A 14,313-nucleotide genomic window follows, 5' to 3' on the forward strand; every position below is an offset into this window, starting at 1 on the left:
ACGCTGGATCTAATCTCTGTCCACAGCCAAAAAAAAGGAGAAAGGCTGTGAATTACGAATAGACCCTAGCACACAGAGCTACTTCCTGCCCCTTTCTTAGCCAAAAAGGGGTGATATCTATGATCTTAATTAGATATACAGACCAGATCTCTGAGAGGAGCTCGGTTGAGCTCTCCTCGGCAACAGGCTCCGCCCCCCGGCTCTCAGGTGCTCAAGTATTCTTGTTGTTAGTTGCAAAGTCTCATCTGACCCATTGCGACCCCATAGACAACGTTCCTCCTTCCTGTCCTCTGCCATCCTCTGGAATCCATTTAAGCTCAGGCCTACTGCTTCAGTGATTTCATCCAGCCACCTCGTTCTCTGTTGTTCCTTTCTTCTTTTGCCCTCAATCTTTCCCGCATTAGGCTCTTCTCCAGTCAGTCCTTCCTTCTCATTAGGTAGCCAAAGTATTTGAGTTTCATCTTCAGGATCTGGCCTTCTGAAGAGCAGTCAGGGTTGATCTCCTCTAGGACTGATCAGTTTGATCACCTTGTAGTTCAAGGGACTCGCAGGAATCTTCTCCAGCACCATAGTTCAAAGGCATCAATTCTTTGTCAATCAGCCTTTTTTATAATCCAACGTTCACAACCATACATTGCAACTGGAAAACTTTTTATGCAGGCTGAACTGGCAGTAATGCTGGTAGCAACCTACCCCTGGCCCTAAGAGAGAACCTTAAGGTATCTCACTGCATACTTCACCCCCATGTAGATCAGTGACGTGCGGTGAGGTTTATGGCTGATGAGGCAAGCGGGCAAAAGCTGCCCTATGTCTGCTGACTTCGGTGGGGCTTTCAGCGCTGTGTCCGCCACAGCGGTGGGGCTTCAGCAGGGCTTTCAGAAAGCTGCGCTGGGGCTTAGTTGCGGCTTTCGGAAAGCCGCTCCGAAGCCCCAAAGCCCCAGCATGGCAGGGCTTTCTGAAAGCCCCGCTGAAGCCCCAAAGCCCCGGCGTTCAGACCTTCACTTTCCGACTGCTTCTTGCTGCTGCTGCACTCTGCCGCCTCACCCCCGCTGCCTCTGATGAACAATCCTCCGCTTTCTTCAGCTCGGACAGAGTCGGGACACCCAAGCTGCTGGCAGCGGCGGCGGGGGCCACCTGAGTGGCCATGATCCCCCCTCCCCAGCCAGCCAGCCAGCCAGCCAGCCAGCCCACCCCCACCCCACCTACTCCCTGCCTGGCCAGCCAGCCGGCACCACTCTTCTCCTCCTCCTCCTCCCTGCTCAAGTGGCGGTGGGCTCCGCGGGACAACGGGTTATCAATCCTCCCCCAGTGCGGCAAGCTCCAGTGGGCTGGATGTGGGTGCAAGGTGCCTGGCGCTGTGGTGGCTCCTCGCTCAGTTGCAGCTGGCAAAGAAAGGGGAGAGGAGGAGGAGGAGGAGGAGGAGGAGGAGAAGGAGGAGGAGGAAAAGGGGAGGAGAGCAGGACGGAGCTCCTGGTGGGGGGAGAGGAGAAAGGGAAGGGGGGCACAGCGGGCAAAAGAAAGAAAGCACCAGCTCACCAGCAGAGGCGGGTAAAAGAGGTGGGCTGCCCCTCTCTTCCCAAACAAGGCTTCCCCTCTCTTCCCAAACAAACTCTCTCTCAAATTGAGAGAGTTTGTTTGAGTGAAGTGAAGAAACAAACACACGCACACACACACACACACAAAAATTACTTACAATAAAAAATTACTTATAAATTACATTAATTTTGAACTCCTCCCCCTCCCTCCGACCCACATACCTTTTCCAGTTGTTTCACAATCACAGAGGATTTCAACTCTGTCTGCCATGATGAAAATGTAAAAAATGTAAAAAGAAAAAGGCAAGAACTGCTGAGGTCAGGCTAGATTAGCTGCTGCCAGAGCCTCCAATAGATGACTCTGCTTAACTGTTTTAAAAAAAGCCTCTAAAACCATGCCCTCTACAGGAGGAGGTGAGAGAACAACGTGCCTCATCTACATAAGGGATTTTTCGGCTTTTAACCCTTGCTTAACTCTGCTCGAGTGATCATAAAGATAGACTAAATGAGGCACATGGTTCTCTTGCCGCCTCCTGCAGAGGACATTTTTTAAGAGGCTTTTTTAAACAGTTAAGTACTAAGCAGAGTCACCCACTGTGACTCTGGCAGCAACTACCTCAGCCTTTTTCCTTTTAATTTTTTTTTCTTTTCATGATGACAGTGGTGAGGCCCTGCCTCCCCTGCCTGCATGTCCCTGATGTAGATGTAGTGCAGTTGGTCAGCCAATTGTGTATCCATCTGCTAGATAGTGGTACTGTCTATTGCACATTGTTCTATCTCACCAAGAAATAGATGGTGGTTTACTTTTTCAAATTGAATTGAATTGAATTGAATTTATTATATTTCTATGCCGCCCTTTTCCCAGAAGGGACTCAGGGCGGCTTACAACCCAAGTCAGGGGGGGGATAGGGGATACAAATAGGGGGGAAAAAGACATGGACAAACAATACCACAATTTAAAAACAACAGGCACACCATTCGAGCGGGGACAGGAACTCATCAGCCCCAGGCCTGTCGGAACAGCCAGGTTTTAAGGGCTTTGCGGAAAGCCTGAAGGGTGGTGAGGGTCCGAATCTCCATGGGGAGCTCATTCCAGAGGGCCGGAGCAGCCACAGAGAAGGCCCTTCTCCGGGTGGTCGCCAGTCGGCATTGGCCAGTGGATGGAATTCGGAGGAGGCCTAATCTGTGGGATCTAATCGATCTATTGGAGGTAATTGGCAGCAGGCGGTCTCTCAAGTACCTAAGTCCAATACCATGTAGGGCTTTATAAGTGACGACTAGCGCCTTACTGTCTTACTGTAAACAAGGGATTTCTTAATTATGCTGGACAAACATTGACAAATCAACCAATTAGTAAAAGAAAATATTTAACACTCTAAACCAGCAGAGTTGCTTATTTTATAAGCAACTATAACTATTACTTTGGGGGATGCTGTAGGTGATTACAAAATGATAAAAATCTTTTCAACATTTCATCATTGTCTAATGATCCAAGACGGTGCTCCAGGAGGGGATGTGGATCATGAAATCTGGCATGTCTTGAGGATCAGAGTATTCACACAATAAGAGTCTGGAGTCTGAACTATCATGATTGCAACAAAGGTCAAAGAACATGTGAGTAGATCGATTCCTTGGAACATCTCTGGATAAGGCGAGGAAGGAGATTGCCCAAAATGTGCTCTGGCTGGCTACTCCCCACAATCAGATCATAGGATGGTTTTCTGCATTTTTGAGTATGAAGATGATAGGACAGTGTTTCTCAACCTTGGCAACTTGAAGATGTCCGGACTTCAACTCCCAGAATTCTAGGAGTTGAAGTCCGGACATCTTCAAGTTGCCAAGGTTGAGAAACACTGTGATAGAATTAGTCATCTTGATCTGTGGTGAAGACTTTCTGTGGTGAAGACTTTCAGAGGAAATTATGTTTGCAAATACTGCCTTTAATCCTGGACCAAGGAAAACTTTAAGCATAAGAATTTAAAGAGTGAATTAAACAACAAAATAGTAAATAAGAGTTTAATCTTAGAAAGTTATAAACAGAGTAAGTGGCCAAATAAAATTGGAATATTGAAACTTTTACAATAAGATTTTAAAATTATTTATAAAATACAAACAGTGGCTTGTAGGAAATAGATCCTGTTTTGCTTTTTTGTAAGACACAAACAATAGATTTCAAAACCTGAACATTAGAGGAAACTAAAGATTTTAGTTAATGAAACTATAATAGGCCTGCCATGTTGGTTACAACAATACAAATACTGAGGAAGACTTTTGAAGAATGGGATCAGTATCCACTATATCAACAATGCAGTAATTAGGTCTGGTTCTATGGATAAACTATGTCCAAATGATATTACTGAAGAAGTGTCAAATATAGACCAAATGTTATATGACAAGATAGAGATGATATCGAAAGTAGATAATTACTTAGAAAAGGGAGTTTCATTGGATCTACAAAAGAAACAGACTGTTTTTTAAATGTTAAAATGCAAATGATAAACCAAGAGAATGACCTGGATATTCTACTGTATTTACAGAAGGGGCTTGTTAAAGCCTTTGAAGAACTCCATATGAAGAAACAAAAAAGAAATTATATTAAACCCTGCAACAATATTTGAGTAATTAAGACTGTTAGAAATAAAAAGAAAGAGTATAAAGTTGGTTTATTTGATCAAGGTTAAAATAAGATATGTTGTTACCTTTCCTGAACTTTCCTGAACTTTCTGCTGACACCAGGACTGAAAATATGATGTTTTATGGATTTGTTTATAGATAAGTGATGGGATATGAGATAGAGATAAATATCTGTAACATTCCATTCTTTGATTGTTTCAGCAACCATGTTGTTGAGGCACATCAGATTAACACCAACTTTTAGTTTGAGAGTAAAGAAGCAATACTATAAAATTGGGACAACTAAGCACTACTTTAAACTTCCTTCATGTGTCACAAAGACATGGCAAAACATAACATCATGACATGTTTGCACTGCAGCTAGGAGGAGTGAGATTTGTCAAATTTATTCTACCATAGAATAAACTTTGCATGGATTAAATTATTGGTATCCTTCCTTTGCCATCAAGTAATTTGGATTTTTGCATCTCAGATATAGTTGCCCTGCTCTACAGAATTGACTTTGCTGAAGGGGCAGGAAAACAATTGTTCTCTTAACTTTTGTTATATTTATTGCACTATGAAAGTCTCTGTTGAGCCATCAAATATGAAAAAATCCACATCACCATTAAATGACCTAACTGAACTACATATGTAAACTTATTTTTGTGACCAATTGGTGATCCTCCGGCTTGCTGCAACATAACCCTAACGTAGAAATGTTAATCCTAGAAGAATTTTAGGATTCAACTGTAATTTACCTTGTGTTATTGTTCCACTGAAAACCACTGTATTTAAACCAGGGGTGTCCAACCTTGGGAACTTTTAAGACTTGTGAGCTTCAACTCCCAGAATTCTGAGAATTGAAGTCCACAAGTTTTAATGTTGCCAAGATTGGACATCCCTGATTTAATGTAAACTTAATGACAGTGTGTATATATGTATGTATGTACGTACGTACGTACGTACATACGTACGTACGTATCAGTGGTGGGTTTCAAAAAAATTTAGAACCTCTTCTGTAGGTGTGACCTGCTTTGTGGGAGTGGCTTGCTGGCCATGTGGCTGGGTGGGAGTGGCTTGCCGGCCTTGTGACCAAGTGAGAGTGGCTTGGCAGTCATGTGACTGGGTGAGCGTGGATAACTTGTAAAATGTGGTGAAACTCACTTAACAACGCTCTTGCTTAGCAACCAAAATGTTGGCTCAGAAACTCTGGCATTTGAAGCACACAAGTCTTAAAGCTGTCAAGTTACAAGACCCTTGCACCCCTAACCCTTTAGGGGGAAAAACCCAGTGGTGTTCAAACTTGACAGCTTTAAGATTTGTGGACTTCAACTCCCAGAATTCCTCCTCCAGTCATGTTGGCTCAGGAACTCTGGCATTGAAGCATGCAAGTTTTAAAGCTGTCAAGTTACAAGACCCTTGCACCCCTAACCCTTTTAGGAAAAAAACCCAGGGGTGTTCAAACTTGATAGCTTTAAGACTTGTGGACTTCAACTTTCAGAATTCCTCCTCTTGCCCTTCATTTTGATGATGTGTGGATGGAGGGGGGGGAGAGAGAGCTGGAACTGGTCACTGTAGATTTGTGGAACCTCTTCTATAGAAGAGATTAGAACTGGCAGGAACCCATCCTTGGTATGTATGTGTGTGTTTGTGTGTGTGTGTGTGTGTATAAATATATGTATGTATGTATGTATATGTGTGTGTGTGTGTGTACACACACACACACACACACACATATATATATATACTGTTTATATATATATATAAACAAAAACACACACGCACACGACTGATTCTCGCGATTTTAAACGAGTGTCTTGTGCCTTTAAATTGGGAGCGGGGGCGGGGGGCGGAGACGATGTGGATTTGCGTTTTTGACGGCCGGCAAAAATAAAGAGGATTGACTCTGCCATTCCCTTTAATTTCTTTTTTTTCTTTTTTCGTTTTCATTTAAAGGGAATGCGCGCGCATGGGAAGAGAACGGCAGCCCAAGAGAAGAGAAGAGAAGCGGGGCGGGGAGAGCTCTCTCCAATCGTTTGTCCACGGAGCGAAGGAAGCCGAAAGTTGCGAAGGGCCCCAGGGCAAAAACCTTGGTGTTAAAGTGAATGGAAAACAGGCAAAGGTGAGAATCCATCCTAGAAGTGGGTATGCAGCCGCCGGATAGGTTCCGGCGTTCTGCCCAGGGATGAGTAGCAACTTCCATGCCTCGGGGGAGGGGGGCACACAAAGAATCCAAAGTGAATTGGGGCGGGGGGGGGCAGCGAATCCACCTTGTAGTAAAGGAGGGGGGACTCCCTGGCTTCTGGCACCTGGCACGCAGCCAGCCAAGCTTCGCGCAAAGCTTCACTCGCGCAAAGCTTTGCCAAGCTCGGGACTATTGTTCTCTGCGCTCTCCGATTTCACAGCCGAAGATTTCGGATTTCGAGGTGGGGAGGCCGCCGCCGCTTATGTCCCTGGCAGCCGGGCTCGAACACCTGGTTTCTGTGCACGTAAAGGCGGATTGAAGGGGGGGGGGAAGGAAGCGAAGGGGGAAGAGGGGTCCTTCGGGAAGGTTGAAGGAGACAGCTCGAATTCCTGGATTTCCGGAGATTCCGGCTTCCTTGGGTAAGGGAGGAAATCTCAGCCAGTTTAAGTAGCAACTGGAGGTATAACTGGACGTTCAAAAGCTGATCTAGTTAAAAACAGAATCTGCTCTCCAGTACAGTTGTATGGCATATCATAAATATGCTAGCAATATAAATTAACATATTACCCAGTATATTTATAGGGCGTTCAGAGGTTCTTCTGCTGGTCCGTTTTTCTGGGTTGGCAGAGAGGGCGGCTTTGTAGCTCAACCTGCTTCAACCTCTAAGAACTGGGGCACAAGGAAGACCCATAAGTCAGCTCTGAGTCAGGACTGTAGCCTGCTGGCAGAGAATGATAGGAAGTGTAGTGCTGATGTCAGCTGGCTTAAGGGAAGCCTAGCAGGGATTCTCAGCCGGTTTCTTGGTTCATGTGTGAGATTTTTTTTTTAAAATCTTACCTCAGGGTAAAGAAGCAATGAAGTTCACACATTGCATAAGCTTTAATTTGATTTATTTGGTTTTGGCATCAGCCTAAACGTATCAGCCAAGCCAGTGGTGGGACACAGTCTATGACTGTGCTGAAATGCAAAAAGGAATTTACTTTCTGCCAACATATAGAACACCATGTCCTAGATTTGTCTGGTGCTTTTGCTTATTATTGCTGACTTCAGTTGGAAACATATATTCTAGTAGCTGTTTGATTTCTCCACAATGGTCAGTTTTTTGAAAAAAGGTCAGGGGGAAAATGCCCTTGGGTTACATTTGACTCCTGGGAGATCAATGGACACAATCACACAGTTTTCCTGGCAAGTGTAGACATTACTTGCCACTGTCTTCTTCCGATGTGCTAACCTACAGCTCTGGGTTTCCCTGATGCTCCAACTATTAACTACGATTAGGTCAACTTTTAATGTCTGAACCTGGACAAAGACGGTGGGGTGCTGTCAAGAGCCATGGTAGCGCAAGGATTAGAGTGCAATACTGCAGGGTACGTCTGCTGATCACCAGCTGCCAGCAGTTTGGCAGTTTGAATCTCACTAGGCTCAAACTTGAGCCTTCCATCCTTCCGAGGTGGGTAAAAGGAGGACCCAGATTGTTGGGGGCAATATGCTGACTCTGTAAACCGCTTAGAGAGGGCTGTAAAGCACTGTGAAGCGGTATATAAGTCTAAGTGCTATTGCTTGAGCAAGATGTTTAGCCAAGATCCATTATTTTGTTACGTGTGGATCATCAGACATTAGGTGCCATGGAGTTATTTTGGGTTCCCAGTAACCACAGGAATCTTCTCCATAGATATCCTCGGGCCTAGGTCAGGGGTCAGCAACCTGCGGCTCTGGAGCCGCATGTGGCTCTTTCATGCCTCTGCTGCAGCTCCCTGTTGCTCAGAATATGTGCCAGAACCGCCAGTGTGCGACACCTGCTGGCACGCAATTTATTGAGCTACCCCCATTAGGTTTTCTGGCTCCCGGTGTATTCTTTTGTGTGGGAAACGGATCCAAATGGCTCTTTTAGTGTTTAAGTTTGCCGATCCCTGGCCTAGGTGAATGAGTACAACAGCATGCATATGAATGAATGGGGAGATCAAATTTGGATGCCTCATTTCTTGCCAGAAAAGCTTCTTACTCCAACCCTTTTTTTTCTAACATCAGGAAATGGTTTCCACTACCCCCCTATTCTCTCTGTGAGCCCTGGTTTCCTTTCCATTTGTTCCTGCTTGGTTCTTGCAGTTTGTGTCTTCTTTCTGCCTCTTTCAGGAACAGATGCTGGGGACCAGCCAATGGAGATCCAGCTAGTAACAGTGAAGGAAGAGATTGGATCTGTTCTGCCCCCTGTGTGCCAGGAAGACCTGCCAAGCCTTGATGGGCCCCAGGAGCAAATCCAGCAGTGCCAAGGGTGCAGAAGCCTCCTTTTAGAGCCTCAGAGCTGGTTGTCCAGCAGTATTGACGCTCTGGTGCTCCCCATTGAGAGGCCTTACAGCTGCTCTTTCTGCCCTAAACACTTCAAGAGGGCTTCAGACCGACGTGATCACGAACGGGTGCATACCGGCGAAAGGCCGTATGAATGTGGCATCTGTGGCAAGCGCTTCACTCAGAGCTCAGTATTGTCTGGCCACTTGCGCATTCACACCGGCGAACGGCCTTTCCACTGCAGTGTCTGCTTTAAATCTTTCAACAACGGCTCCAACTTCCGCAAGCACCAACGCATTCACGGCCCACCATCTGGGTGTAGCGAAGGGAGAGTTGGTGGGAAGGACTGTGATTCTTTGTCCGGAAAGATACCCGCGCAAACGAAAGAAGGAAAGGGTGGCAGATATCTAAGCCGTACCTTTCTGCCAAAGCAAAACGGCAGTCAGCCCGTCATAGAGTTAAGAGAAGGCAAGAAGAAGGCTGATCAAAACCTCCCAGGTAGGCAAAGTTGCTTTTATAGCACTAGGCTAAGCCTAGAGGACTATTGCACCAGCAGCCACAGACAACCAGGTGGTAGCATGGCTGCATTCAAGAGGATAGGTCTGCAACAGGATGATGCCAGTCTTGGTATTAACCTTGCTATAAGGCAGGGCAGCAGAGATGGTCTTAAGGCAGATGCTCTGAAGCAGGCAGCTGATAGCAATGGGCATGCTGGGGAACTGGGTACAAACACCAATTGCCGCTACAGCCAAAAAGCCCTTCCCAATGGCCACAGTTTCAAACAACAACTGCCAAAGGCAAGCACTGAAAACCCCACAGAAGGCTCAAGGCAGAACAGAGCAGGGGGAAGCCACACTCAGGAAGAACAGAAGCAACTGGTCGACAGCTGCCCTGGTAAGTTACAGCTAGAGAGTGGCAGCAGTTGTGGAAAAGGCTTCTTGCCAGTTGGGGAAAACAGGGGCTCTGCTCACAATCAGAGGGGCTTCGGAGTAAGGAGGCCAAATGGCCTCAGAGGGCTCAAGCAGAGCAGAAGTGGAGGTACAGAGGTGAGGCAGAACGGTAGAGGGGAAGGCGATGCAGGGGGACTAAATGAAAAAAGCAACACTTTAGTTTCAGAGCCAGAGGAAAACGATAGCCAGGGAGCTTCTCTCAGTGGCCTTAGAGAAAGAGAGCTGACCCAAGAGAGTAGCACCTATGGAGACTTTCAAACATGTGCCCCAGAAAAGTTGAGTGGTCTCAAAGTAGAACCGCTTACGTGGCCCAAAGATGGCATAGCCTGGGAAGGTCCTGCCTCAGAAATGGACGACGCTGAAGGACCTTCTCCCAGTCTGAAGGCTACGAGATCACCTTGGCAATTGGAGAACCTTGATCCATGTTCCATACCTTGCAATGCTTGTGGGCCTCAGAGATGCCACTCTTTGCAGGATCAGCTTGGAAGCACTGCTCAGCATAGAGAAGGTAAGGAGAGGCCCACCCCTTTTCTTTTCCCAGTTCATGAGTCCTCTGATGGACATGCACTGCCTACGCTCGAATTCAAGCCGTTTCTCTGCTTTGCCTGCCCCAAACAGTTCCGTCGTGCCACAGACCTGAAAGAGCACCTGCGAGTGCACACCGGCGAAAGGCCCTTTGGCTGCAGTGTCTGTGGCAAGCGGTTCACACAGAGCTCAGCTTTAACCACTCACCGGAGACTGCACACTGGGGAGAAGCCCTTTGAATGTGCGGTCTGTTGCCGCCGTTTCAATAACTCCTCTAACTTTGCCAAGCATCGTCGAATACATGGGCCGGACAGCATAGGGCATAGGAATAAACCAGTGGAAAAAGAGCTCTGGAAGGTAAAACCAGATTGATTTTTGTTTTTCAGCAGGAATTCCTACATTGAAAGGTAGAATGAAAAACTAAGGATGAAATGTGTTATTACAATACCGAATGCTGATTTTTAGTTAATAACTGGTTACTTGAGAGACCGCCTCCTGCCAGTCACCTCCCAAAGACCTATTAGATCCCACAGACTAGGCCTCCTCCGAATTCCATCTGCCGGCCAATGTCGGCTGGCGATTCCCCGGGGGAGGGCCTTCTCTGTGGCTGCTCCGGCCCTCTGGAACGATCTCCCCGTTGAGATCCGGACCCTTACCACCCTTCCGGCCTTCCGCAGAGCAACTAAGACTTGGCTGTTCCGGCAGGCCTGGGGCTGTTGAACTATCCAGCCCCCTTCGAGGTTATGACTGTTGTTGTATTTTAAATTTCTGTTTTCTATTTTTATTTTTGTACCCCCTCCCCTTCTGATTGTTAGCCGCCCTAAGTTTCTGGGAATAGGGCGGCATACAAGTCAAATAAAACCATAAACCATAATTTTCCAGACAACTCAGTGCCTCCAGGTGTTTTGGAAACTCCATGTCTATGAACACCAGCCAGCATGTTCATAGTGGGCAATTGTGCCCCAAATTGTTGGAAAGCATCAGGATGTTAGCTGGGACCTGTCATTTCATAGGCAGGTCAGTTGTACCCCACTTTTCTTGACTTACTGCTCAATAACAGCAAACCAGGCACTGGAGATTGCAATCAAATTACAATTTCTGATTCCAGCTTGTGAATAGCCATAGAAGCTTAAAATGCAAAGGCAGGAAGGAATATGCAGATCTATAATACATTTAGGTAACCCCATCCTGGGTTCGGTATCAGGCTTGAATTGAGTCACAGGGATCAGAACAGTTCCAGTTAATGTTTGGCATCATCTATAAATCAATCAAAATCATGTTTTGGCTTGGCATTACAGGAACAGACGAAACTTGAAAAATTAGAATATTGTGCAAAAGTTCATTTATTTCAGTAATGCAACTTAAAAGGTGAAACTAATATGAGATAGACTCATTACATGCAAAGCAAGATAGTTCAAGCCGTGATTTGTCATAATTGTGATTATGGCTTACAGCTCATGAAAACCCAAATCCACAATCACAGAAAATTAGAATATTGTGAAAAGGTGCAATATTTTAGGCTCAAAGTGTCCCACTCTAATCATCTAATTAAGCCATAACACCTGCAAAGGGTTCCTGAGTCTTTAAATGGGGTCTCAATTAGGAATCACAATATGGGAAAGATTGCTGACCTGACAGTTGTGCAGAAAACCATCATTGACACCCTCCATAAGGAGGGAAAGCCTCAAAAGGTAATTGCAAAAGAAGTTGGATGTTCCCAAAGTGCTGTATCAAAGCACATTAATAGAAAGTTATGTGGAAGGGAATAGTGTGGAAGAAAAAGGTGCACAAGGTCAGATCGCATAGAGTAGGCCTCCTCCGAATTCCATCCGCCAGCCAGTGCCGACTGGCGACTACGCGGAGGAGAGCCTTCTCAGTTGCAGCTCCGACATTATGGAACAACCTCCCCGTGGAGATCCGTACCCTCACCACAGTCCAGGCCTTCCGCACAGCCCTCAAGAACTGGCTATCCCGTCAGGCCTGGGGATAGGATTACATTAACCCCGCCCGAATGTTGAGTGAATGTTGTGTTTTTACGATTAATTTTCTTTTTATCACGATTCTTTTCTTTTTAAGTCTTGTCTCGCACTCCCTTCCCTTATTGTTGTAAGCCGCCCTGAGTCCCCTCAGGGAAAAGGGCGGCATATAAATTTTCAATAAAATCAAAATCAAATTAAAATCAAAATCACAAGCAGCAGGGATGACCATAGCCTGGAGAGGATGGTCAGGAAAAGGTCATTCAAAAGTGTTGGGGACTTTTACAAGGAGTGGACTGAGGCTAGAATCAGTGTATCAAGAGCCGCCACCGCACAGAAGGATCCTGGACATGGGCTTCAAATGTTGTATTCCTCTTGTCAAGCCGCTCCTGAGCAACAAACGTCAGAAGCGTTTTACCTGAGCTAAAGAAAAACAGACCTGGTCTGTTTCTCAGTGGTCCAAAGTCCTCTTTTCTGATGAGAGCAACTTTTGTATCTCATTTGAAATCAAGGACCTAGAGTATGGAGGAAGAATGGAGAAGCACCCACTGCAAGATGCTTGATGTCCAGTGTGACGTTTCCACAGTCTGTGTAAATTTGGGGAGCCATGTCATCTGCTGGTGTTGGTCCATTGTGCTTCATTGTCCAGGATCAATGCAGCCATCTGCCAGGAGATTTTGGAGCACTTCATGCTTCCTTCAGCAGACGAGCTTTATGAGGATGCTGACTTCATTTTCCAGCAGTACTTGGCACCTGCCCACACTGCCAAAAGCACCAAAACCTGGTTCAATGACCATGGAATTACTGTGCTTGTTTGGCCAGCAAACTAGCCTGACCTGAACCCTATAGAGAATCTATGGGGCATTGCCAAGAGAAAGATGAGACGAGACCAAACAATGCAGAAGAGCTGAAGGCCGCTATTAAAGCTTCCTGGTCTTCCATAACACCTCAGTAGTGCCACAGACTGATAGCTTCCATGCCACGCTGCATTGAGGCAGTGATTGCTGCAAAAGGGGCCCAAACCAAGTACTGAGCACATGTGCATGCTTATACTTTTCAGAGGTCCGATATTGTTCTATGTACAATCCTTGTTTTATTGATTGCATGTAATATTCTAATTTTCTGAGATGGTGGACGGGGTTTTCATGAGCTATACGCCATAATAATCACAATTATGACAAATCACGGCTTGAACTATCTTGCTTTGCATGTAATGAGTCTTTTCTCATATATTAGTTTCACCTTTTAAGTTGCATTACTGAAATAAATAAACTTTTGCATGATATTCTAATTTTTTGAGTTTCACCTGTAGTTCTCCACTTAACAATCACAATTGGGACCAGAATTTCTGTTCAGTGAGTCGTGCCCAACTTTTGCCAATTGTTAAGCAAATCACTGCAATCGTTAAGGGAACCTTGTGGTTTTAGACAAATCTGACTTTGTCTATCCCCGTTGGAAGTCATCTGGGAAGGTCGCAAATGGTGATCATGGACACTGCAACAATCAAATACATGCCAGTTTCCAAGTGCCTGAATTCTGATCACGTGGCCATAGGGCTATTTGCAATGGCCATAAATGTGAGTACTGGTTGTAAATCATTTTTTCTGTGCTGCTGTAGCTTTGAATGGTTGCTAAACAAATGGTTGTAAGTGGAGGACTACCTGTTTATTAAAGTGAAACTAATGAACAGAAGCCTTAAAGTTTGTACCAATGCCTGTGAAGTTTCTAAAGTGGGGCACAGAATGGAAAACAGACTTGGTTAAATTGTGGGATTGCCTATATGCCCTTCTTGCTAGCTCAATGGACTGTGTGCTCAGCCAGTGTGAGTAACACAAGATGCCGTGCAAACTCACCTAACTTATGGTAGTCAAGTTAGTAAAACATGGTTCTCTTAATCATAAGCTAGCATGCTAGAAAAAAATGACACCTACAAATTTAAAGTACCTGGGAAGTGAATAGTTTGTGTTGAATTTCTAAACTTACTAGCCTGGGCACAAGTCCCATGGAATAAAACTGGCCTTAATTCTGACTTTATATTTTATGTTGGCATGGAATATAATTTTGCAATACATGTAGCTGTTACAATCCACTCATTTTAATTATGACTGTATTTTCAACTAGGTATAAAAGTATTTTAAGAATATGCCGCAAAAGATTTAAGTAAATAAAAACTTCTAACATTATGCCAATGAAGTAAACTCTGTGTGTGTGTGTGTGTTTGTACATGTATGGGGTGTCTC

General features: G+C 45.3%; 1 protein-coding gene across 1 annotated transcript; it reads left to right on the top strand.

Moving 5' to 3' along the window:
• Positions 1-6,136: 6,136 nt before the first annotated feature.
• ZNF784 (zinc finger protein 784) lies at positions 6,137-10,644 on the top strand. The gene is made up of 2 exons (XM_087713963.1): positions 6,137-6,273; positions 8,470-10,644. Exon 2 carries the CDS (start codon positions 8,493-8,495, stop codon positions 10,467-10,469), a length of 1,977 nt encoding a protein of 658 aa, XP_087570089.1. The 5' UTR covers positions 6,137-6,273; positions 8,470-8,492; the 3' UTR covers positions 10,470-10,644.
• The last annotated feature ends 3,669 nt before the right edge of the window (positions 10,645-14,313 follow it).

This window comes from Thamnophis sirtalis, unplaced genomic scaffold (genome assembly GCF_051295495.1).
Source record: "Thamnophis sirtalis isolate CommonGarterSnake01/CBP01778 unplaced genomic scaffold, rThaSir2_p1.2 scaffold_4, whole genome shotgun sequence".
In the NCBI taxonomy this organism is placed as follows: domain Eukaryota; kingdom Metazoa; phylum Chordata; class Lepidosauria; order Squamata; family Natricidae; genus Thamnophis; species Thamnophis sirtalis.

Excerpts from the sequence above, each read along its gene's own strand:
- ZNF784 (XM_087713963.1), top strand. The coding sequence starts at position 8,493 with ATGGAGATCCAGCTAGTAACAGTGAAGGAAGAGATTGGATCTGTTCTG.